Source organism: Taudactylus pleione, unplaced genomic scaffold (assembly GCF_031769625.1).
Source record: "Taudactylus pleione unplaced genomic scaffold, aTauple2 ptg000960l, whole genome shotgun sequence".
NCBI lineage: Eukaryota > Metazoa > Chordata > Amphibia > Anura > Myobatrachidae > Taudactylus > Taudactylus pleione.
In genome coordinates, this window is record NW_028285361.1 from 367,633 (window position 1) to 391,692 (window position 24,060).

General features: G+C 44.5%; 1 protein-coding gene across 1 annotated transcript in view; it reads left to right on the forward strand.

Annotated features, from left to right (window-relative positions):
* The first annotated feature begins 223 nt into the window (after positions 1-223).
* Positions 224-24,060, forward strand: part of LOC148473149 (cytoplasmic phosphatidylinositol transfer protein 1-like) — a 125,560-nt gene continuing 101,723 nt past the window's right edge. Inside the window, exon 1 of the mRNA XM_088460030.1 lies at positions 224-450. Coding sequence (XP_088316156.1) covers positions 403-450 — 48 coding nt within the window. The 5' untranslated portion in view covers positions 224-402. The remainder of the gene's footprint in view (positions 451-24,060) is intronic.

Sequence of the window (24,060 nt, forward strand, 5' to 3'; positions counted from 1 at the left end):
AGGAAGTAAATATATGGAGAGTGAAGGAAAGGGGGAGAGAGATAGTAAGAGAGAAATAGAGGGAGAGAGAGGGGGATAGTGTAAGAGAGAGAGAAGGAATTAGATGGAGGGGGGGGAGGGAGGGAGGAAGAGAACACAACATTGACAGGACTCCTAGCAGCAGCTTCATGCTGTACAGTAGGTGTGAGGTTTGCTGGTGTCTTGTGCCCCCAGCAACCGATTACATTAAGTCACCAATGAGTTAACATTTTGTGTGTGTGTGTAGTGGTAGGTGGAGTTTTTCACTTTCATGCAAAGGTGTGCCTGGAGCCCTGCTGAGAGCCAGCACATACTGCAAGGTGAGGGAGACTCACAGAGCCTGGCAAAGTTTTCTCTGAGTGCACAATCAGAGCTGGGCCCAGGATGCTGGTGAAGGAGTACCGGATCTGTATGCCCCTAACAGTGGACGAGGTAAGCCAGGCAAAGCCATTCTTCATTCACAGTACTGCAGATGGTGCGGCTTATTCTCTTTTTGCAAGAGACAAATGTGTCTGCTCAGTGCATTGCAGGGTCAGAGCTGGCAGAATGACACAATGTATTACAGAGCTGCTTTCTGTCCTGCACACTCTGGTGGCTGGAATAATACCATAAGCATCAGCCTTTTATGATCCCGATGCAGCAGTGTGCTAGTATGGTAGCAAGTGTGCCTACCTAAAGTCATTCTCCGCCTGCCAATTCCTGACAACATTGCGCTGTAGAGAAAATACTGTATATTGAATATTTATTTGTACTGCTTGTGGATAGTAAGGTGTATAGGGATTGTAGATTGTGCGTACTTACCCTTGCTGTATATGCGTTACAGTGATATGGATGTGATTGTCCCTGCATCTGCCAGTCATGTCAGTAATATCTGTATTTCTCTTGTGAGACGTATGTATCTGCAAGGAAATGATCTGAGTTAAGGAATCTATAAAAAGAATTATACTCTTGTCCTTTTGATGAATGGTCTATAACATTGCAGCCGTTGGGTGTCTCGTGACTTTTAGGGAGGTGCAAAATGAACCCAAAATCCCAAACTTTTTGGAAAACCCCCTAGTGTACGTCAGAAGTAATTGTTTTTGCAACGTCTGTCCAATGTCATATTTCCTGTTCCCATCAAAAATACGTAGATTTCCCATTTGTGACTTTAGTGAGGATCATCTGTGATAACACATACCGTATCATCCTTTAAATCAGATTTAAACAATTTATGGCTGTCCAGTTGTTGTGGAACTACAAGATCCAGCATGGGTGGGTCAATGGCTTTGTGTTTATAAATCACAGTATTTCAGGAATGGGACTTACATTGTTTTCTGCATTGTTACTAGAGGTGAGAAAAATTGTTCCACAAAACTAGCACTTCATTCCTAGTTGGGCCGCAAAATTGTGCATGTTTTGTTGGCGGAATTTGGCCTTAAATGTTTCTAGTCTTATTAAAACCACATCTGACAGCAGAGTTCTGTTGTCATCTCAGTGCTATTAACAGATTCTATTTATCATTGTATATTTGCGGCATAGTTCCCGAAAACACCTGCTTTTGGTTGATATGCGCAAATATTAAGGATCCCCCAAATGTATGAAGGAGAGACCGCAGCAGATTACTCATGGCATTAGCCGCTGTAGTCTATGGGTTACATTTCAAAAAAGTTACTGGAAGAGGCTTCCTCCGGAGCTCTCAGTGCACATGCGAGGTCAGTAGATGCCGCAAACACAGGAGCCCCAAAGAGAAGTGAAGTGACCTCTGATGCAATCAGTCCTAACACATCCTGCATGTGTATATTAATATATTGTGGGGGTATATCATTTCATAAAACACGTATCCCCCTGCCAATATTAATGGACGACTGAACGATAATGACATCGTTATCATTCATTAATTGTGCAGTGATCGGGCAGTAAAATGTCGGAAACGTCCGGTGATGCGCGCTCCCGCTGGTTGTTTCCGACACCAATCATCGCCCGAACATGCCGGTCAATCTGCCGATAACTACGGATTGGGCATGTTCGGGGATGAGGGAGGGTGCCTGCACTAAACGATATATCGTCCACCTACAGGATGAGAAACTACTGAACGATTACGATGTCGTAATCGTTCAAATGTTCCTCAATCGGCATGTGGATACGCAGCTTTATTGTAAATATCAGATAAGAAATTACAATGATCCGGTCTAAAGCATGATAACTGATAAATATGCCCCTGAGACTGTGAAATGTTGATTTACAGTATCCATAGTGTGGGATGGTGAAGACTATTATATTGCTGTAACATCTGCCTAACATCCTGTTAATTCAAGTGTCACCGCAATTTCCCTTAGTTTTGTTGCCTATATTCATCTTTTGTATGACATTTGCAGACTGATTATATAATTTCATAGATGACCAATACAATTGCAGGTTTATACTGTGAGCTATAAAACCACTTGGCATTTGTACATGGCTTGTCTTTAAGATCTGTGAAAGTATTTTTACAGCTAGCCTATCTCTGCTACAAATAGAAACCAGCTACCTATTGATGATGCTATCAGATTTTAACATAAAACTAAGTTTCAATAATTAAAGATAAAACAATTGACACTTTTAATGCATATAGTATTACTATACGCCCTATCTCTTCTGTTTACATCTATGAGGTACAGTAAGATATTTTTCATTTCTTTCACCCATATACAATATAAACACAATAGCAAACATTACTAGCTACACTGAAATGCATGAAGATCATGCAGCCACTGATGTACGGTGTCTGAGCACATGACCAGTTGTTTATATACTCTTATCTTTGCAGCATAGCTGTGGGAGGAACTGTGGCACACTATGCAGTACATGTTTAAAATTGTGTAAGTAGGACATTCATTTCTGTTACACATTCTCACAGTTTAAAATAAAATAAAATATTGATTTGGTCAATGTAAACTTCTAGGGTTTGAATGAAAGTACAGTATGCATTCCATATTATTAGATGAATCATGGACATTTAATGATTTGCACAAAGAAATGTTAGTATTCCCTTTATCGGCCTTTGGAAAACTGTCTAGTCGAGGTTGAGATGCCATGCTGGGACTTGTAGTTCTACAGCATCTGGTGATCCACTTGTAGCATTTCACACTCACAAAGAAAATTTGTTTTCAGCTGAATCTTTTGTACTTAGGTTGTGTATGTGTACACTGATGTGTACACAGATAATGATGTCACTATAAAACTTGGGGGTCTAGTTACTAAGCAGTGTTAGGGGGCAGAGTGAAAAGTGATAAGGTGCCAGCCAATCCGCTCCCAACTGTCATCTCACAGGCTGTGTTTGAAAAATGACAGTTGGGAGCTGATTGTCTGGCACCTTATCACTTTTCACTCTGTCTCCTAACAGTGCTTAGTAAATAGACCCCTAAGTGTATGCATAGGGTTAGTCCGGTTGCAGAGATGTACATAACTCCACATATGGGTGAATCCGCAGTCAGGGCCTGCTTCAGACTGGGGGGGGGGTGGCTCGCACCCCCAAAAAACATTAAAAAGGGGGGATGAGTTGAACTGTAAGGACTAGGTAAAAGCACTGCACATTACACCCCCTCTTCTGTGTGGTGCAGGGCCTGCTGGCTGCTATAAAGACCCTGACTGTCCACGGTCAACGCTCATGTTGACCCCCAAACATAAAATCGTCCGGACGCCCCGGGTACCAATGTCGCTTGCAGTGAAGATTTATTCACAACATGATTGTCAGACAGGGCCCATTTGTGGGTGGCAACGGGATGGGGGGGAGTGGTGAAAACCCAGAAGTGTTACGACCTTTTTTGGAGCATGACTCAGCAGGCGACTGCGTTCCTGTATGCAGTAAAAATGGCTGCGGCATCTCAGTCACAGCGGCCATTCCGCGCGACCATAGGGTTACACAGAAGTCCAATAATCGACTGATCTGCGACAGATGTTCCATCTTTGTACACAGTCGCTAGGATTTGCAAAGCCGCCAGCAACAAATTGTGTTCAGTGTGCATAAGTTTGTGAATATCAAACTCTGTACATGTTTTATCTTCAGGGCCGTAACTAGGGTGGTGCGACCTGTGCCATGGCACAGGGCACCGCAGGGCAGGGGGCACTGTTCAGGCCTGTCACTTTTCGTGTTTATTATCATTCCCACTTGTAGCTTCCTCTTCTTTGATCCCCAGCATCTCCTGGCCTCCCCTATCTCTTCCCTGGCCCTTTCCCATGAGGCCATGGCTCTTCAGGTGCACTATCTTATGTCCCTATTTAAAAATTAGGGAGGGGGGGCACCAATGCTGTCTCTGGCACAGGGCACCAAAAAGTCTAGTTACGACATTTGGTTCAGGTATGTTTTTCATAGTGAGTCTATTCCTTTCCAGTGACCACAAATGGATCAGAGAACAACAATAGCTGCACAAGTCGCTGTAACAGGAGCCCTAGCAGACTAGAAAAGACCTGAAGCCATGCTACATTGCTGGCATTCTTCATAAAGTGCACCGTACCACTACTGGACTAAAACAGAGTCCTGGCTCTCTCATATAGTGGCTGCTATGGCACTGTACTGTATGTCTGCACAGCACTCCTTACAAAGGATATGTCACAAATATGTTGCAACATCGAAATTGCATCAATTACACAGGAAGTGGCCTAGCATAAAGCAAAATTAATTGTAAAATATATTTAGCTTACTAAAGTTTGCATGCTGCTTTTTTTGTATTGGACTGCATATTATTTCTGATCAACGACATAGAGTGAGCATTATATTATATTATCCTGCTCCTATGCATTAACACGCACTACAAGTGCAATAGATTATATTTGTAAAAGTATCACCCAGTGCGCATGCACAATGCATGAAAATGCACCACACCATGAGCAGCAGGTTTTCATGGTTTTATGTAATAGTGACTATTTATTTGCAGTGTGATTGACAGTCAGGGAGCATTGGGAGGTGGTGGTGGGGGGGGGGTAACGGGAAGTGGCTGCAAGGAATGCAACATACATGCCTACCCCCAGGAATTGGTGGGAGGCTCCCGATTATTCAGGTAACCCCCGCACCCCCAGAAGGGTAGGCATTTCTCACGCATCCCGGGGAGAATTTCTGCGGTGATCTCGGGTCCCCGTGTAGGGGGCGGGGCTTAATGACGCGATTCTTCATTAATCGCGTCATTTAGCCCAGTCCCCCATTCAAATTTGCACCAAACATGGTAATTTAATGTGAAGGGGTGTGGCTTAATGACGCAAATCGTCATGCCCTGCCCTCGTCGCAACCCACCTGCTTCTCCTCCCCGGGCTTCCCCTGGGGAGCAGAAAGAAAAGGTAGGCAAGTATGGAATGCAAGCGTGATGCAACCATTTTGGGGGGGTGTCTTATCATGCGATTGCAAGCCCGTATGCAAACCCACGGCCACATTGCAGGACCATAGACTCACTCAGGACTGCAACAATCAAATGATCTATGACTGACGCAGCGTGTTTGTACGCAGAGGCTGTGGCATTTTAGTGGATGCTTGGATTTGCAAAGCTGTAGGTGGGTGCCTCAGTACATCTCCCGGTGGCTGTGACATTTGTATATTTTCGCACGCAGCTGCATACACAGAAGCATCAGCGGCGGCATTAGCGTACAATTATGAATCAGGCCCAAAGTCGCAGAACAAAAGACACAAGTGACTTAGAAAACATTTATGTCAGTCTACTTAATGTTGTTTTTCTGACTTTTCTTCTGCATCTTATTAAATTACTGCATAATGAAAACAAATATGTCTTCCAGCTGATTCAGAGGAAATGTTCGCTTAAAACTCAATGGTTTGTGCATCAGCTAAATACACAATCCGTGTCTAAGAATACAGTATGTCTACAAAACCTTTTATTACAAGTTAGTTAGGCACTTAGCTACAGTTCTAGAAACATGTTTTTGATCTCTGTGATGTATATTTGCATTTCGTAAGAGAGTGAGTGCACCCTTTGTTTATTGACTACATAGGCTATTTACTGTGCCGACTTAATTCTCTCCCCCATTGTCTCTCTTTGCTGCCCTGACCAGATGTTTCCGTATATAATGTCTCGCTTACTTCTGCTCTAGACTCTGTGGCAGTCACTACTCACCTTTACAGATCCACGTCTCCACCTTGGCATCCCAAATGCACCAGATACCTGCAAAAGTGTTCACAAACTGAGTGACAGTGGAGGATATCGCCCTCCAATGCCGACTTCCTCCATTTCAAATTTATGCTCTCGACCTACAATACTGTCCTTTCCCTCTCTAAACAGTCTTATTTCAGGACTCTTATCTCCTCCCAGTCCTCCTCTCCTCACTGACTTCGCCATCCACTTCACATCTAAAATTGAATCCATATTTCAAGACATCACATCCAACCAAACCCTCATCATCCTATCCTCTTCTTCCTAGCCTGCCTCTCCCTATCTTCCCCATACATTTTACCAACTCTGGTTTCATTCTCCCCAGTATCTGAAAATGAAGCCACGACCCTAGCCCGGTCCTCATTGCCTTTAACCTCTCTCCTTGAAGCTCTTGCCTCCTCCGCTCCGTCTCTCCCATTGCCTGTTTCCATCTTCCCCATCTCTTCATCTTTCCTCTCAGCAGGCGAAATCCCCTCTACATTCAAGCATGCCCTTGTCTCCCTATTCTTAAAAAAACACCCTTGATCCTGACACTTTCTCTAATTATCAACCATCTCCTCCCCTTTGCCCCCAAATTTCTTGAGTAGATTGTCTACAACCGCCTTACCACCATTCTCCTCTATCACTCTCTGTTTAAACCTTTTCAGTCTGACAATGAAGAGGGCGTGGCCGGACAGTTTTGTGGGCAGAGCGAGGGCGTGACCACATGATCGCGTCCTTGTGGCCCGTCCTTGTGGTTATTACCGGCATTGTGAAGCAGGGAGCTGGGCCAAAATGGTGCAATTCTGCGCGAATCGCATCATGGGCCTCCCCCAATGCGGGGGCTTCTCTTATACCCGCAGGGAGGGGGGGCGGAGGGGTCGGCAGCTGCCGTGAGGCTTGCCTGCCTTTCCGGTGGGCCAGGAGTGGCACCCAATTTTCGGGAGGCTCCCGGCCAAATCGAGAGGGTAGGCAAGTATGGCCTGCACTCAATGCACCCCCCTCATGACGCCACTGGCTACAGTCACAGATGTGGTCGCTTCTAGAGATACGTACATCTTTCCCAATAGATTAATACATGCATTTGTTTCCGTGGATGCTTATTTTGAACAATTTACAAATGATTTACTTACATCTTTGCGTCTTGCCCAAAGTGTTTTTTTTCTACATATCCTTATTTAAGAACACTAATATTATGTATAATTGATTTTATGTGTATATATTATTTTTGGTATGTCTGTAATATATAGTTGCCTTTAAAAAAATCCATGAAGCTTACAAGTGATTAAATAATATTTAGTTTTTGTTGATCTGCAAGGTGTTCAACTTGTCACACTGTATGAACTCTGAGGTGATATCACAAAGAAAGAAGGTTTTGTGAATAATCTGGTTCCACCAGTTCCTCAATAAATATCTTCTCACGTAAAGTCTTTATTGTACACTATTCTCCCCAAACTAGTATAAATGCCTATTTTCCTCCTTAAGTCTCTTTCTTTGCAGTTTAGTGAATTACTGTATGTCAGCTGTGCTCTCTCATGACAACTGACACCTAAAAATGTCAAAACACTGCAAACAACACCTGAAGCCAGAGATTGTGTGTGTTTTCCTATAGACAAGAGATGTAACACTGCCACAGCCTCTGTCACTGGTTCTCATGTACAATTTTAGGATTCATCCCTGAATGATTTCATACCTGACAGCACCCACTTATTAGAGACCAACTGCACATCGCAAGTTCCCTTGTTATACTTGTTGAGTGCAATTGTCAACATTGGTTCTTATTCTGTGTATGTAAGTACAGGTTGAGTCTCCCATATCCAAAATGCTTGGGACCAGAGGTATTTTGGATAACGGAATATTCAGTATTTTGGAATATTTGCATACCATAATATCTTTGGAATGGGACCCAAATCTAAACACAGAATGCATTTATGTTTCATATACACCTTATACACACAGCCTGAAGGTAATTTTATACAATGTTTTAAATAATTTGTGCCTTAGACAAAGTTTGTGTATATTGAACCATCAAAAATCAAAGGTGTCCTTATCTCAGTCATGCCAAAATAATTCCGTATTTCGGAATATTCCGTATTTCGGAATATTTGGATATGGGAGACTCAACCTGTATATCACTTTGAAGCGTGATATTTTCAACTGCACTTGAGTTTAAAAAAGCAGCTGGGCAATTCTGCCCACTATGCTCTATTTACTACAATCCGCATTAAAATGCAGATTGTAGTGTGATATTACCGACTGAATTCACATTGCAAATTCAGGCAATATCACAGGGATTTATTAAAAATCCCTTGCAGGGACAACTTGTGATAAAGCTCTGTTCCTGCGAATCCCCTCTGCAGTCTTATCACTGTATTTTTCGGGAAATATAAAGTGACAAGGTTCCGCGCATGCACCGACTGGCCGCGGCTACCCAATTTCTCCCCCCACGACCCACCCTTGCGTCCGTCCCCCCTCCCACGACCCTCCCTTACTTTTACTTACCTCCGGTCAGGTCAACGCTGCTCCGGAGAGGTCCTCCCTCCGGGGCTCTGGTCAGCTGGTCTCCCATCCTGCACTGTGACCCGGTCAGCAGTGTAATGCAGCAGCTGACCAGGGTCACATTGCAGGAGCCGGAAGACCAGCTGACCGGAGGGAGGACATCACCGGAGCACCGATCACCGGCCCTGGACTCTGATAAGTTTTTTTTTTTACTTTTTTTTTTTTTTTTTGCAGTGATCAGATATCTATATCCCCAGCACCTGCACCCTCTCTGTATCCCTGGCACCCTCATGTCTGTATCCCCAGCAACCTCATGTTGTATCCCCAGCACACATGTCTGTGTACCCAGTTCTTGCAACCTGTCTGTGTCCCCATCACCCTCACCTCCATGTTTGTGTACTTAGTTCCTGCACCCTAATGTCTGTGTCCCCATCACCCTCATCTCTATGTCTGTGTCCCCAGTTCCTGCTTCCTAATGTTTGTGTCACCAGCACCCTCACCTCAATGTCTGTGTCCTCAGTCACACTGGTCCATTAGAAGGCACAGTGAGAAGGAGGAGGCGTCACATGGATAAGAGGAGAGGCGGTACAGAGAGGTGGAGAAGGAGGCGAGGCGGTATGGAGAGAAAGAGGCATAAATAGGAGTCGGGTCTGTCAGAGGCGCCAGGTGGAGCTCCGTTGCCTGGGCGCACCGGTGTGGGAGAGACATCATGACGTCTCTCACCACACACAGGATAGTCACAGGCGCCAGGCGGAGCTCCGGAGTGAGAGAAGGGCTGCGCTGCCTGGGCGCACCGCTGCATAACATACATTGCTGCTGGTGTCCGGCTAATATAGATAGTGGTGGCGGCCGGTCTGCCCCAGGGCATCCAGTGCTCTGTGCAACGGCACTGGCTTTACCGCCTTAGTTATGGCCCTGCTAGCTATATTCTTATCTGCTCTCCTTGGAATGTTCATGAGACTCCCAAATTACTGTATAGGGAGTGTTCTTGCAAATTGCGTCTTCTTATCCCTGCTCCCTACTGCCTGATGCCGCAAGATGCATAGCAGGCCAGTGGCGTCACTAGGGGCATGGGCATAACTACTATAGGTGCACTAGGTGCAGGCAGCTGCTATGAGGCTCAGAGCTTGGGGGGCATCTTCTTTGTCAAAGTGACATGTTTTATATACAATTTTTCCCATTGGTAGGTACATAGAAAACCCTTACAAACTTTTGCTATGGAGCCTTCAAATAACTAGTTATGCCCCTGCAAGGGGGTGCTCTGCTATTTTGGTGTCATCCCTTCGGATGATGTCACCGAGCGGCAAGCAGCAGTGATTAATGATGCGCGCATCATCCACTGTGCCGGGAGAGAGGCAGGGCAAGCCCTTAGTGTGACGAAAATGTCATGTATCAGGGGCCGTGGCTTCGTTGACACAAGGTCACACCCCTTTTGCGAGCAGGTCATGGGAGGGGTGACAGGGAGAGTACAGCACACTGGGTGTCATTAACCCCAGTAATGCCACTGCAACAGGTGACTCAATTTGAAACATAATGCGCCGCTGCCCTACCTACAGTACCTCTATCCCGGGTTGGGTATGGTATGCTGGCAGTCGGGATTCCGGCGGTCAGAATCCCTATGCTGTGATCCCGACACATTCACATACTTACACTTGTTGGTCGGTATGCTAACCCTCCTCCTCTCCCTACCCTAACCCTCGTGCCTAACCCTAATCTTCCCCAATAGTGCCTGAACCTAACCTAACCTCCCCCACCCTGCAACCTAAAGCTAACCCTCCCCCCTTAGTGTCTAACCCTAACCTTCCACCTAGTGCCTAACCCTAAACCTAACCCTTTCCTTACCCCGGTACTTACCTTCGGGATGCCGGCGGTTGGGATTCTGGAGCTGGGATGCCGGCGGTTAGGATTCTGGAGTTGGGATCCCGACACTGTCAGGATTCCGGCGCCGGTATTTTGACCGTCAGCATCCCACACGCTAGGATGCTGAATATATCACCTCTATGCCTATGGGCCAATCATTCTTAAAAATTAACTACATAGCTTAATCAGATTAAATGATATAATATCGTTATAATTACATAGTGCATAAATGTATAGATAGAGAGAAAGAGAGAGAGAGAGACAACACCCGAAGCAAACAGGTGCCCAGGTACACAACAATATCACTACACTAGGAAGCAGCCACACATAATTCAGTAAAGATGGTCCTCAAAAGGGACGTGTTTGAAACGTATCTGAAGTGAAGGCTCAGCAGGTACACTATCAGTAGTCACCTTTGATTTCGGTGATCTCTTTAAAAATGCTTGGCCTGCAGCCTTGTTTTTTTAAATGGTCACAGAACTACTTGGGGCCCTATTTATCATATCTGCATTTTTAATGCAGATGTAATAATTTTTGCCTAAATTCACAAAGCAAAAACTAATATTTTTGTTGGAATTTAGCATTTTACTCATGCTGGGACACAGGCTCCAATAAGAGACCATTCAGGTGAAGAGCTGGAAGTTTACACTATCACTCTGCTTCTGGGTTTGGTGTTGGCATTTGTACTGTACAGTGCAAGGGCTGGGGGCAGCCATTGCATGTGTTAGTAGGGGCAAATGGAGAGGGATCCTAAGAATCCCTCACCTGTAAAACCTGCACTACAGTAGCCCATAGGCGACTGTTGGCTAATGCCATCGTCAGATAGCATTATCTACCAGGGACAAGCTCCTATGGGGCCGGCTTTATGTTTGGAAATGGGGGGACTACAGCAGATATTTGAGATGTTTGATGTAGATCTTCCTTCTAAAATCTCGGGGATCCTTAACATTTGCGGGTGTCTTCCAGAAATGGATGTTTTCAGAGTATATTTTGCTAATATTCTTTAATATATATGCCTATTGGTGACTTATTATAACATCCTTATAAATTGAAGTGCATTATCCCATATATATATGGCTCTGAGATCAAAGTGGATTACATTTTGGTACACAGTGTGGATTACATTTTGGTACACAGTTACAGTACCCAGACCAATGTCCACATTTAATGTGTGTTCTCCATTTGTATTCCAAGATTTAAATATTTTAAATGCATCCCAGCTTTATATCTACTTGCTGAGAGTACAGTGTTTATTTAAATTGTTACATTTTCAAGCCAACTTGTAAGTCTAGATTTTCAGTCCTTTTCCTTAAAATTGAAGTGTTATTTATATAAGAGGATTATATCAGACATGAGTATGACTAATTGGAGATGATGACTAACAGTTTTGTTAAAAGGGTAGATTGCCCTTAAATGGGATTTATGATCTAAAACTGAGTTTTTCTTACTGTAGTTCTTTCTATGCTGACCAAGATATGAGATGATTGAAAATAATTTGTTTTAATATGTTTAACAAAACATGCTTGTTTTGTCAATGAGAACTTACTGGCAAACATGCTGGGAATTGCAGCATGACGACAGCTTCTACGCTCTTACAGTAGCAGAGACAAGGGGTTGCAAGTGTAACCATTGTATGTAGCAGACAAGGCAATATAGATAAGGTTCCTACCAGGTGCAGCAGATAGGAGGGAACCACTCACTAGATAACATTAGCCGAGATGGGTATCTATTTCCTTTCATGGTTCCCATGGTTTATTTATTTTTTTATCAGCGGCTGTCATTTTACTGAGGGGTTAATACAGAGAAACAACAGGCACGATGCACAAAATTTCAAATTGGGAACAGCTTTGCATAATAAGGTCTGCAGATCAATTTATCTATCAATTCACTGATCAGCAAACTATTGCACAGAGTGAGGGGAAAGACTAAGTAGGTCTATCATAAGAATGCAGCCAGGGTCACTAATGCTGCGTACACACTAGACAATATGCTCCATGAGCGATATCGTCTAGTGTTTCCCCTGCAGTGCCGGGCTCAATGTCGTTAACGATATCGTTCAGTGTCGGCACCCTCCCTCATCCCTGAACATGCACAACCTGACAATATATTGGCCTGCATGTTCAGGCGATGAACGACATCTTCAAAGACACGAGGGAGCGCGCATCATTGGTCGTTCACCGTTAACACACTGGACGATATTGGACGTGATGAACGATAACGATATCGTTATCATTCAAATCGTCCAACTTATCGTCTAGTGTGTACGTGGCTTTATAGTGTCAAATGGAAAACTTCACTTTTATCAGTATACATTAAAACACAGGTTCTCAAACTCGGTCCTCAGGCCCCCAAACAGTGCATGTTTTCCAGATCTCCTCACAGAATCACAAGTGAAATAATTAGCTCCACCTGTCTAACTTTTAAAATGTGTCAGCAAGTAATGAATACACCTGTGCACCTACTAGGTGACTTGGAAAACATGAACGGTGTGGGGTCCTGAGGACCGAGTTTGAGAACCTCTGCATTAAAATATACCAATTTATTGCCTTCATTAGAGCAGTGACATGATAAAGACAGTAGATTGACTAGAGAAAAAATACAATCCCTATGTGCTAAGTATCCTTTATTATATAATTTTTATAATTTATTGAGTCTTTATTATTGATAATTTAAGCCGAGAAGTAGCATCCTCATATCACATAGGACCCATGGAGACACTACATAAATAAGTGGGGTGATTCATGATAGTACTTAAACTAATAACATCATATTGGTGTTCCTTTGTGGTTCTCCTCTTTTATTCCCTGCCGCATACTACTGAAGTAACAGTGCACATCATTTGCATCATATAAAAAGAGCAGTAAATTATTAAGAGGCCAACAAAGAATACAGCATCACTGTCAGGCTTATTTTATTCAGCAGTTCTAACACAATGTGGAGTCTATTTAAGACCCAACACAGTTTTGCTTATATAACTCTCAGGTATTTAACCTGATAAGAACTATACCTGAATTACCCTGCTGCATGCAAGTTTTCCTGACCTATGGAACATGTAACACAGGTCTATATATCATTACTGCTGGATCTACAAATGGTAAAATAACCCATATATATATATATATATATATTAGGGGTGTGCACCGGCCACTTTTCGTGTTTTGTGTTTTGGTTTTGGATCTGGATCTTTCTTCGTGTTTTGGATCTGGATTGGTTTTGCCAAAACCACCCTTCCGTGTTTTGGGTTCTGGGTTTTGTGTTTTGGATCTGTATTTTTTTTTAAAAAAGCATAAAAACAGCTAAAATCACAGAATTTGTTGGTTTCTCTGCTCCTATGCTATTATTAACCTCAATAACCTTAATTTCCACTCATTTCCAGTCTATTCTGAACACCTCACACCTCACAATAGTGTTTTCATGTCCAAAAGGTTGCACCGAGGTAGCTGGATGACTATGCTAAGCGACACGAGTGGGCGGCACAAACACGTGACCCATCTAGGAGTGACACTGCAGTGGCAGACAGGATGGCAGTTAGAAAAACTAGGCCCCAAACTGTACATAATGCAAAGAAAAAAAAGAAGTGCAAGATGGAATTGTCCTTGGGCCCTCCCACCCACCCTTATGTTGTATAAACAGGACATGCACACTTTAACAAATCAATCATTTCAGCGCCAGGGTCTGCCACACAACTGTGGCTGAAATGATTGGTTCGTTTGGGCCCCCACAAAACAAGCTGGCAATTAATGTGTCCCTGCACAAACTGGCTCTACGGAGGCAAGATGTCATCCTCATCCTCCTCATCCACCGATTCCTCACCCTCTTCAGTGTGTACATCCTCATCCTCACAGAGTATTAATTCGTCCCTGCTGGAACCACAGGTCCCTCTGTACGTTCTGGAGGCTGGTCTCCCTGGAAGAGTTGATAATTCATTTTATGAACATCATCTTCTCCACATTTTGTGGAAGCAACCTCCTACGCCTTTCGCTGACAAGGTTCCCGGCTGCACTAAACACTCTTTCGGAGTACACACTGGAGGGGGGGCAACTCAGGTAAAATAGAGCCAGTTTGTACAGGGACCTCCAAATTGCTTCTTTTTCCTGCCAGTACAGGTACGGACTGTCTGACATGCCTACTTGGATGCTGTCACCGATGTAATCCTTTAACAGACAGACGCACGCTTGTCGCTGCTGCTTTGAGGATTCAAGTGCGGCTACAGCCCACACAATTCACAAAGACAGAAAAAAAAAAAGAATATTTTTATTGTTTGTGGAGCACACTTTGAGGGTTACACCACCCTTTAACAGACAGACGCACGCCTGTCTCTGCTGCTTTGAGGATGCAGGTGCGGCTACAGCCCACACATTTCACAAAGACCGGAAAAAAAAGAACAATATTTTAATTGTTTGTGTAGAACACTTTGAGGTGTCACCACCCTTTAACAGACAGACGCACGCTTGTCGCTGCTGCTTTAAGGATGCAGGTGCGGCTACAGCCCACACAATTCACAAAGACAGAAAAAAAAAAAGAATATTTTTATTGTTTGTGGAGCACACTTTGAGGGTTACACCACCCTTTAACAGACAGACGCACGCCTGTCGCTGCTGCTTTGAGGATGCAAGTGCGGCTACAGCCCACACAATTCACAAAGACAGAAAAAAGAAGAAGAATATTTTAATTGTTTGTGTAGAACACTTTGAGGTGTCACCACCCTTTAACAGACAGACGCACGCTTGTCGCTGCTGCTTTAAGGATGCAGGTGCGGCTACAGCCCACACATTTCACAAAGACCGGAAAAAAAAGAACAATATTTTAATTGTTTGTGTAGAACACTTTGAGGTGTCACCACCCTTTAACAGACAGACGCACGCTTGTCGCTGCTGCTTTAAGGATGCAGGTGCGGCTACAGCCCACACAATTCACATAGACAGAAAAAAAAAGAACAATATTTTAATTGTTTGTGTAGCACACTTTGAGGGTGTCACCACCCTTTAACAGACAGACGCACGCTTGTCGCTGCTGCTTTGAGGATGCAAGTGTGGCTACATCGCACACAAGTTACAAACACATTAAAAAAATAGTTTTTTATTTTTTGGAACACTTTGAGAGTTACACCACCCTTTAACAGACAGACGCACGCTTGTCGCTGCTGCTTTAAGGATGCAGGTGCGGCTACAGCCCACACATTTCACAAAGACCAAAAAAAAAAGAACAATATTTTAATTGTTTGTGTACAACACTTTGAGGGTGTCACCACCCTTTAACAGACAGACGCACGCTTGTCGCTGCTGCTTTAAGGATGCAGGTGCGGCTACAGCCCACACAATTCACATAGACAGAAAAAAGAAGAAGAATATTTTTATTGTTTGTGTAGCACACTTTGAGGGTGTCACCACCCTTTAACAGACAGACGCACGCTTGTCGCTGCTGCTTTAAGGATGCAGGTGCGGCTACATCGCACACAAGTCACAAACACATTAAAAAAATAGTTTTTTATTTTTTGGAGCACTTTGAGAGTTACACCACCCTTTAACAGACAGACGCACGCTTGTCGCTGCTGCTTTAAGGATGCAGGTGCGGCTACAGCCCACACATTTCACAAAGACCAAAAAAAAAAGAACAATATTTTAATTGTTTGTGTAGCACACTTTGAGGGTGTCACCACCCTTTAACAGACAGACGCACGCTTGTCGCTGCTGCTTTAAGGATGCAGGTGCGGCTACAGCCCACACATTTCACAAAGACCAAAAAAAAAAGAACAATATTTTAATTGTTTGTGTAGCAAACTTTGAGGGTGTCACCACCCTTTAACAGACAGACGCACGCTTGTCGCTGCTGCTTTAAGGATGCAGGTGCGGCTACAGCCCACACAATTCACAAAGACAGAAAAAAGAACAATATTTTAATTGTTTGTGTAGCACACTTTGAGGGTGTCACCACCCTTTAACAGACAGACGCACGCTTGTCGCTGCTGCTTTAAGGATGCAGGTGCGGGTACAGCCCACACAATTCACAAAGACAGAAAAAAAAAGAACAATATTTTAATTGTTTGTGTAGCACACTTGAGGGTGTCACCACCCTTTAACAGACAGACGCACGCTTGTCGCTGCTGCTTTGAGGATGCAGGTGGAATCTAGACGGGATTTGGAACCGAGGACACACTACCTCCATCAATTGTCTAAATCCCACTGCACTAATGTCGGATACCGGACGCACGTCTAACACCAACATAGCAGTCAAGGCCTCAGTTATACGTTTTGCTTCAGGATGACTGCTGTCGTACTTCATCCTCATCGCTAGGGACTGTTGGAGGGTCAATTGTTTAGTAAAAGTAGTGATGTTCCTACTTCCTCTCTGGGATGATGAACAACTCCCAGCAGCAGCAACAGCACTAGGAGGAAGAGGTTCTTGATCTTTCCCTATTTTATTTTTATCGGAGAAAGTTTGGTCCTCCATTTATGTTATATTGATATATATACGTGCGGCTAAAGCGCACACAAACACAGAAATTATTATTTTATTTTTGCTGGAGAGTAGTGCACTTTGTGGGTTACACCACCCTTTAAGAAATGAGCCAGCCGGCTCTTTACTTATGGGACACAGGCGCACGCTTGGCGCTGCTCCTTTGTTGATGCACGTGCAGCCACAGTGCACACAATTCACAAACACAGAAAATAATTTTTTTTTTGATTTGGACTGGAGTGTACTTTCGGGGGTTACAGCACCCTTAACGGTCAAGCCAGCCGGCCCTTTACTTATGACACAGGCGCACGCTTGGCACTACTTTGTTGATGCACGTGCGGCTACTGCGCACACAATTCACAAACACAGAAAATAATTTTTTTTTAGGTTTGGACTGGAGTGTACTTTCGGGGGTTACAGCACCCTTAACGGTCAAGCCAGCCGGCCTTTTACTTATGACACAGGCGCACGCTTGGCACTACTTTGTTGATGCACGTGCGGCTACTGCGCACACAATTCACAAACACAGAAAATAATTTTTTTTTTGGTTTGGACTGGAGTGTACTTTCGGGGGTTACAGCACCCTTAACGGTCAAGCCAGCCGGCCCTTTACTTATGACACAGGCGCACGTTTGGCACTACTTTGTTGATGCACGTGCGGCTACTGCGCACACAATTCACAAACACAGAAAATAATTTTTTTTTTGGTTTGGACTGGAGTGTACTTTCGGGGGTTACAGCACCCTTAACGGTCAAGCCAGCCGGCCCTTTACTTATGACACAGGCGCACGCTTGGCACTACTTTGTTGATGCACGTGCGGCTACTGCGCACACAATTCACAAACACAGAAAATTATTTTTTTTTGGTTTGGACTGGAGTGTACTTTCGGGGGTTACAGCACCCTTTAACGGTCAAGCCAGCCGGCCCTTTACTTATGACACAGGCGCACGCTTGGCACTACTTTGTTGATGCACGTGCGGCTACTGCGCACACAATTCACAAACACAGAAAATATATTATTTTTTTAGCACTTGGGGGGAGCACCCCTGATGGACAGAGCACCCCCTGGACAACACTACAGCACTCCTTTAGGACTGGGACACTGCACAGGACTTTGGAGTGGACACAGCCCCTATGGAGAACTGACTGCACAACACAGTCCAGCCAGCCCCTATGGACTTTGAAGTAGTGGACACAGCCCCTATTAACAACAGCAGCACAGCACAACACAGCCAGCCCCTATGGACTTTGAAGTAGTGGACAACAGCAGCACTACACTACACTACACTACACAGCCCTAACTCCCACCCTCCCTCTTCACTGTCCACAGCCGAGTGAGAAAATGGCGCCGACGCGGGTACCTTATATAGGATCCAAAACCCGCGAGACTCGGAAGGCGGGATGATGACGTTTTGCCTCGATTTCAGATCCGAGTCAGGCGGGAAAAGTCGAGCCTGACTCGGATCGGACTCGGATCGGGGAGGCTCGGGAGGGTTCGGATTTCAGAAATCCGAACCCGCTCACCCCTAATATATATATATATATATATATATTATTGTTATTAATTAATTTATTTTTATTTAATATACAATTATCTTATTATCTTTTCTCCTTATAATTATGACAAATCTGCTGGTACTTTAAAGCTAAAAGGAAAGAAGCAATTTCCCTTAATAAAAATGCACAGTTGATCTTGTGATATTGTGGTCCTAGCCACTCACAGTATTGCAGACCCTCCAACATGACTCCTTCCATCCAGTACAAAATGCTCTGCTCCTGGAATTCCTTCTTAATTGATGATTGCAGACACCTGTGGTTAAACACCTGTTTCATCTATTACCTAGTTCAACACAGGTGTCTGCAATCATCAATTTAGATGGAAGTCCAGGAGCAGAGCATTTTGTACTGGATGAAGGGGGTCATGTTGGAGGTTAGGGTATTGTCGTCTAATGTACAAATATCTATCAGAATTATTTGCTTTTAGGTGCGCGCTTGTGGTATAATTACCAAAGCTTTGTATAATGTACATTGTCGATGTGCTTGTGTGCCAATTGACACTTTATGCTGTGAAATACTTCACAGGCACTGTAGAGAAATACTAACTGACTCTTTCTACAGATGTGTCAAGTAACAATATGGTATGAAAAGAAATAACTGTATTTTCAATCTTGAGCAATATTAATTATATCTACACTATAATTAGCCATTTTTTGTAAAGTTACAAAATGTTCCCTTAATCTCACTTCATACAACCAACACAAATAATGCCTGTCTAATTAAATGTATTCTCTACACACGACACTTAGAAAATGTATGTATTTCAAAAAAACAAAAGCACTTGACAAATAGGGAAAATGTAAGTTTAATGGTTTATTCACACCTGGAGCCGATGCTGAGTTTAGCGTGGTTTTACACTGCACATGCACCGTAACCAAGCGCACACAACGCAAGTTCTGATCCAGGGATGGAACTGGGTGGTAACTGGGCATTTGCCGCAGGTTTTTTCAACAACTATGCCAGTCCCTGGTACTGGGATGGGGCGTGGCCAACTCTGGGAGGTGTGGCCAGACCCCCTCCTTAAGAAAAGAGGACCGGTGCCCGGTGTGGTGGAGGCGCTGGTGTCCGGGGGGCGGGCAAGTGTGATCGCTCCCCCAGGCACATCACACAGCGGAGGACTGACTGCTACTGCAGCAGCGGCCTCTGTCCCTAGCCCAGCACACAGCATGACAGCATTGTGTGTGCTCATCTGGGGACAGAGGCTGTTGCAGGAGTCCTCTCTTTCCCTGCCGAAAGTACTGCATCGGGGGGCGGGGTGGCTGCAAGCCCCTGCTGGGCCCCTCCAACAGGCCTGGGCGCCAGTAAAAAGTACCCGCTCCCCCCCTCCTCTCGGCACCCCTGGTTGCCTGTAGGATAACTTCAGGGAGGAAGTATCATTGAAATTGCAGACTATTCAGAGCTGAGCATATGTATAACTATATCTATTTTCAGGCGGATCTTTTGCAATAGGGATAGGGTTTTTACATGTTTGCATTGATAATGTTGATGGCTATGTGACCAAACATACGGATGGGGGAGGTCCAACCACCGAGATACATACAACTCACGGACCATTTGCATGTAACTCTGTACCAACCTTACTTAATGGCATTTAATGTGCATCAAAATGACACAAATACGAGTAAAGGGAAAATAACATATATATCGCAGTGTACGTTATGTTGCACTTGTTAAATAATGGTAAGACTGATACACACATATATCACATTCAGACCACAGCATAGCACAGTAACAAGAATACCAGGCAAATAATTACAGCCAAGACAAATCCAGAGAGAGACAAAAGATTACAAGCTGCAGAGCCAATGACTCCCACCATGTGAAATCAGGTACCTGTTACACTGTACAAACACTAGGCAAAACAGCTCACTCACAGTTGGAAAACAATAGGAAAAACAGTAGCTATTATATAATGAAAATATCAATAGGAAATACACTATGCATTGATTTATGCAGAATTCAACAACACCATAGCTGTGAAGAAACTTTTTTTTTCTTTTTGTACATGGTTAACAAGATCAGGGGGCTGGAATGTGCGGCTCTGGAACACGATGGGATATACAAGTATTTAACGGAAGAATAAGAAAAGACATTTTATGAGTTTCTTGCATGAGTCATATTGTGGCAATTATCCGCTGTTGCTGGCTACTCTGGTAACAAAAGCACAGCTGGAAAATGTATCAGGGTTGGACAGTCAGAGATTTTAAAGGACCACTAAACTTTAAATTGCAGGTTCCTTTTATCTAGAATGCTAATGATAGTATTCTATGTATCCCACTTTATACAAAGGTGCTAACACCTGCCTGTAAGGGCGATACACTAGGCACTCTGGAAATCTCATTGCAACCTTTCCCACTAGATCCACAGCTAGAACATAAAGGTTGTAACAGTATCAAAATATGAAGTTTCACTTTTACACTTTAATATGATACATTCATAATGAGCCTCATTTAATTTTGTACGTAAAATCTGGCTTTGGGGCTCCCTTAAGCTGGGTACACACTATAAGATACATTTTACGATATATATCATTTTGTCGCGGATTGGAACAATGTATCGTATGGATCATATAGTGTGTATGGTTGACTGCGTGTTCATGCCGGTCGTTCATTGCATTGTCCCTAGGCTGGGCCCTAGGATAGAACTATGGGCCTGATTCAGACCCGCTCGCGAGCGGGTCTGAATGACCCCCTATGCCCCCAGGCTGTAGACAAGTTTATTAACAGAAATAGGATATGGTCCTTTTAAATTGTTCAGAGCGCTCGTTCTGAATCAGTGCCCTCCTACATGAAAATGGAGCGGCCAACTGGCCGCTCGCATAGCTGTGGGTGACCACCCACAGCATATGCGAGCGTCCATGATGATGGTCGCGATGGTCTTGACCATGGCGACCATCGGGTTTGCGACGGAGACCCTGCGGTAGGGTCTCCCTGCCGCAAGCCCTGGAGTGATTTTGGCTCTATCAGAGCCAAAATCACTCCCACTGACATCACTAGTGATGTCAGTGGGGCCGGCTTCAGAGACGGTAGGCGTTCCCATGGGAACATATAACAGTCCGGGTGCCTCTATACAGGTCACAGAAATACAAGGCGACTTACAGTATAACATCCATAATAATTTACAGTGGTTGATCAGAACCCAACTTTTAAAAATGATCAGCCCCCACCCCCATATGACTGAATAAAAAGCCATGCAAATAAATGTTTAGTGGTAGTAGCAGAATGCCAAATATTGGGGAGCCTTGAAGCACCCTTAGCACACACAGAGTTGTGCTGTGATGACATCAGAAGTTGCTGATTATATAGATCTTTCGTACAGGAGTTTATATATAATATATTTTTTGTATCTTTATAATGTTCCTACTAGGGGTGTGCACCGGCCACTTTTCGTGTTTTGTGTTTTGGTTTTGGATCTGGATCTTTCTTCGTGTTTTGGATCTGGATTGGTTTTGCCAAAACCACCCTTCCGTGTTTTGGGTTCTGGGTTTTGTGTTTTGGATCTGTATTTTTTTTTAAAAAAGCATAAAAACAGCTAAAATCACAGAATTTGTTGGTTTCTCTGCTCCTATGCTATTATTAACCTCAATAACCTTAATTTCCACTCATTTCCAGTCTATTCTGAACACCTCACACCTCACAATAGTGTTTTCATGTCCAAAAGGTTGCATCGAGGTAGCTGGATGACTATGCTAAGCGACACGAGTGGGCGGCACAAACACGTGACCCATCTAGGAGTGACACTGCAGTGGCAGACAGGATGGCAGTTAGAAAAACTAGGCCCCAAACTGTACATAATGCAAAGAAAAAAAAGAAGTGCAAGATGGAATTGTCCTTGGGCCCTCCCACCCACCCTTATGTTGTATAAACAGGACATGCACACTTTAACAAATCAATCATTTCAGCGCCAGGGTCTGCCACACAACTGTGGCTGAAATGATTGGTTCGTTTGGGCCCCCACAAAACAAGCTGGCAATTAATGTGTCCCTGCACAAACTGGCTCTACGGAGGCAAGATGTCATCCTCATCCTCCTCATCCACCGATTCCTCACCCTCTTCAGTGTGTACATCCTCATCCTCACAAAGTATTAACTCGTCCCCACTTGAATCCACCACCACAGGTCCCTCTGTACCTTCTGGAGGCTGGTCTCCCTGGAAGAGCTGATAATTCATTTTGATGAACATCATCTTCTCCACATTCTGTGGAAGCAACCTCCTACGCCTTTCGCTGACAAGGTTCCCGGCTGCACTAAACACTCTTTCGGAGTACACACTGGAGGGGGGGCAACTCAGGTAAAATAGAGCCAGCTTGTACAGGGGCCTCCAAATTGCCTCTTTTTCCTGCCAGTACAGGTATGGACTGTCTGACATGCCTACTTGGATGCTGTCACCGATGTAATCCTCCACCATTCTGTCAATGGTGACAGTATCATATGCAGTGACAGTAGACATGTCAGAAATTGTTGCCAGGTCCTTCAGTCCGGACCAGATGTCCAAACTTGGTCCTGCCTGCCCTGCATCACCGCCAGCGGGTTGCTTAGGATACCTAAGTTTTTTCCTGGCAGCCCCAGTTGCGGGAGAAAATGAAGGAGCCGTTGACGTGTCACGTTCCGCTTCAGCTGACAGTGTGTTCACCAGCAGGTCTTTGCACCTCTGCAGGCTTGTGTCGGCCGGAAAGAGAGACACCACATAGGCTTTAAACCTAGGATCAAGCACGGTGGCCAAAATGTAGTGGTCTGATTTCAACAGATTGACCACCCTGGAATCCTGGCAAAGCGAATGAAGGGCTTCATCCACAAGTCCCACATGCCGAGCGGAATCGCTCCGTCTTAGCTCCTCCTTCGCTTTCTCCAGCTGCTTCTGCAAAAGCCTGATGAGGGGAATGACCTGACTCAAGCTGGCTGTGTCTGAACTGACTTCACGTGTGGCAAGTTCGAAGGGCTGGAGAACCTTGCACAACACGGAAATCATTCTCCACTGCGCTTGAGTCAGGTGCATACCCCCTCCTTTGCCTATGTCATAGGTGGATGTATAGGCTTGTATGGCCTTTTGCTGCTCCTCCATCCTCTGAAGCATATAGAGGGTTGAGTTCCACCGCGTCACAACCTCTTGCTTCAGGTGATGGCGGGGCAGGTTCAAGAGTGTTTGCTGGCGCTCCAGTCTTCGGCACGCAGTCGCTGAATGGCAAAAGTGGGCAGAAATTTTTCGGGCCACCCAAAGCGTCTCCTGCACGCCCCTGTCGCTTTTCAGAAAATTCTGCACCACCAAGTTTATTGTGTGAGCAAAACATGGGACGTGCTGGAATTTGCCCAGATGTAATGCCCGCACAATATTGGTGGCGTTGTCAGATATCACAAATCCCCAGGAGAGTCTAAGTGGGGTAAGCCACTGGGCGATGATTTCCCTCAGTTTCTCTAAGAGGTTGTCGGCGGTGTGCCTCTTACTGAAACCGGTGATACACAGCGTAGCCTGCCTTGTAACGAGCTGGCGTTTCTGAGATGCTGCTACTGGTGACGCTGCTGCTGTTGCTGCGTAAGGTGATACATCTACCCAGTTGGGCTGTCACAGTCATATAGTCCTTAGT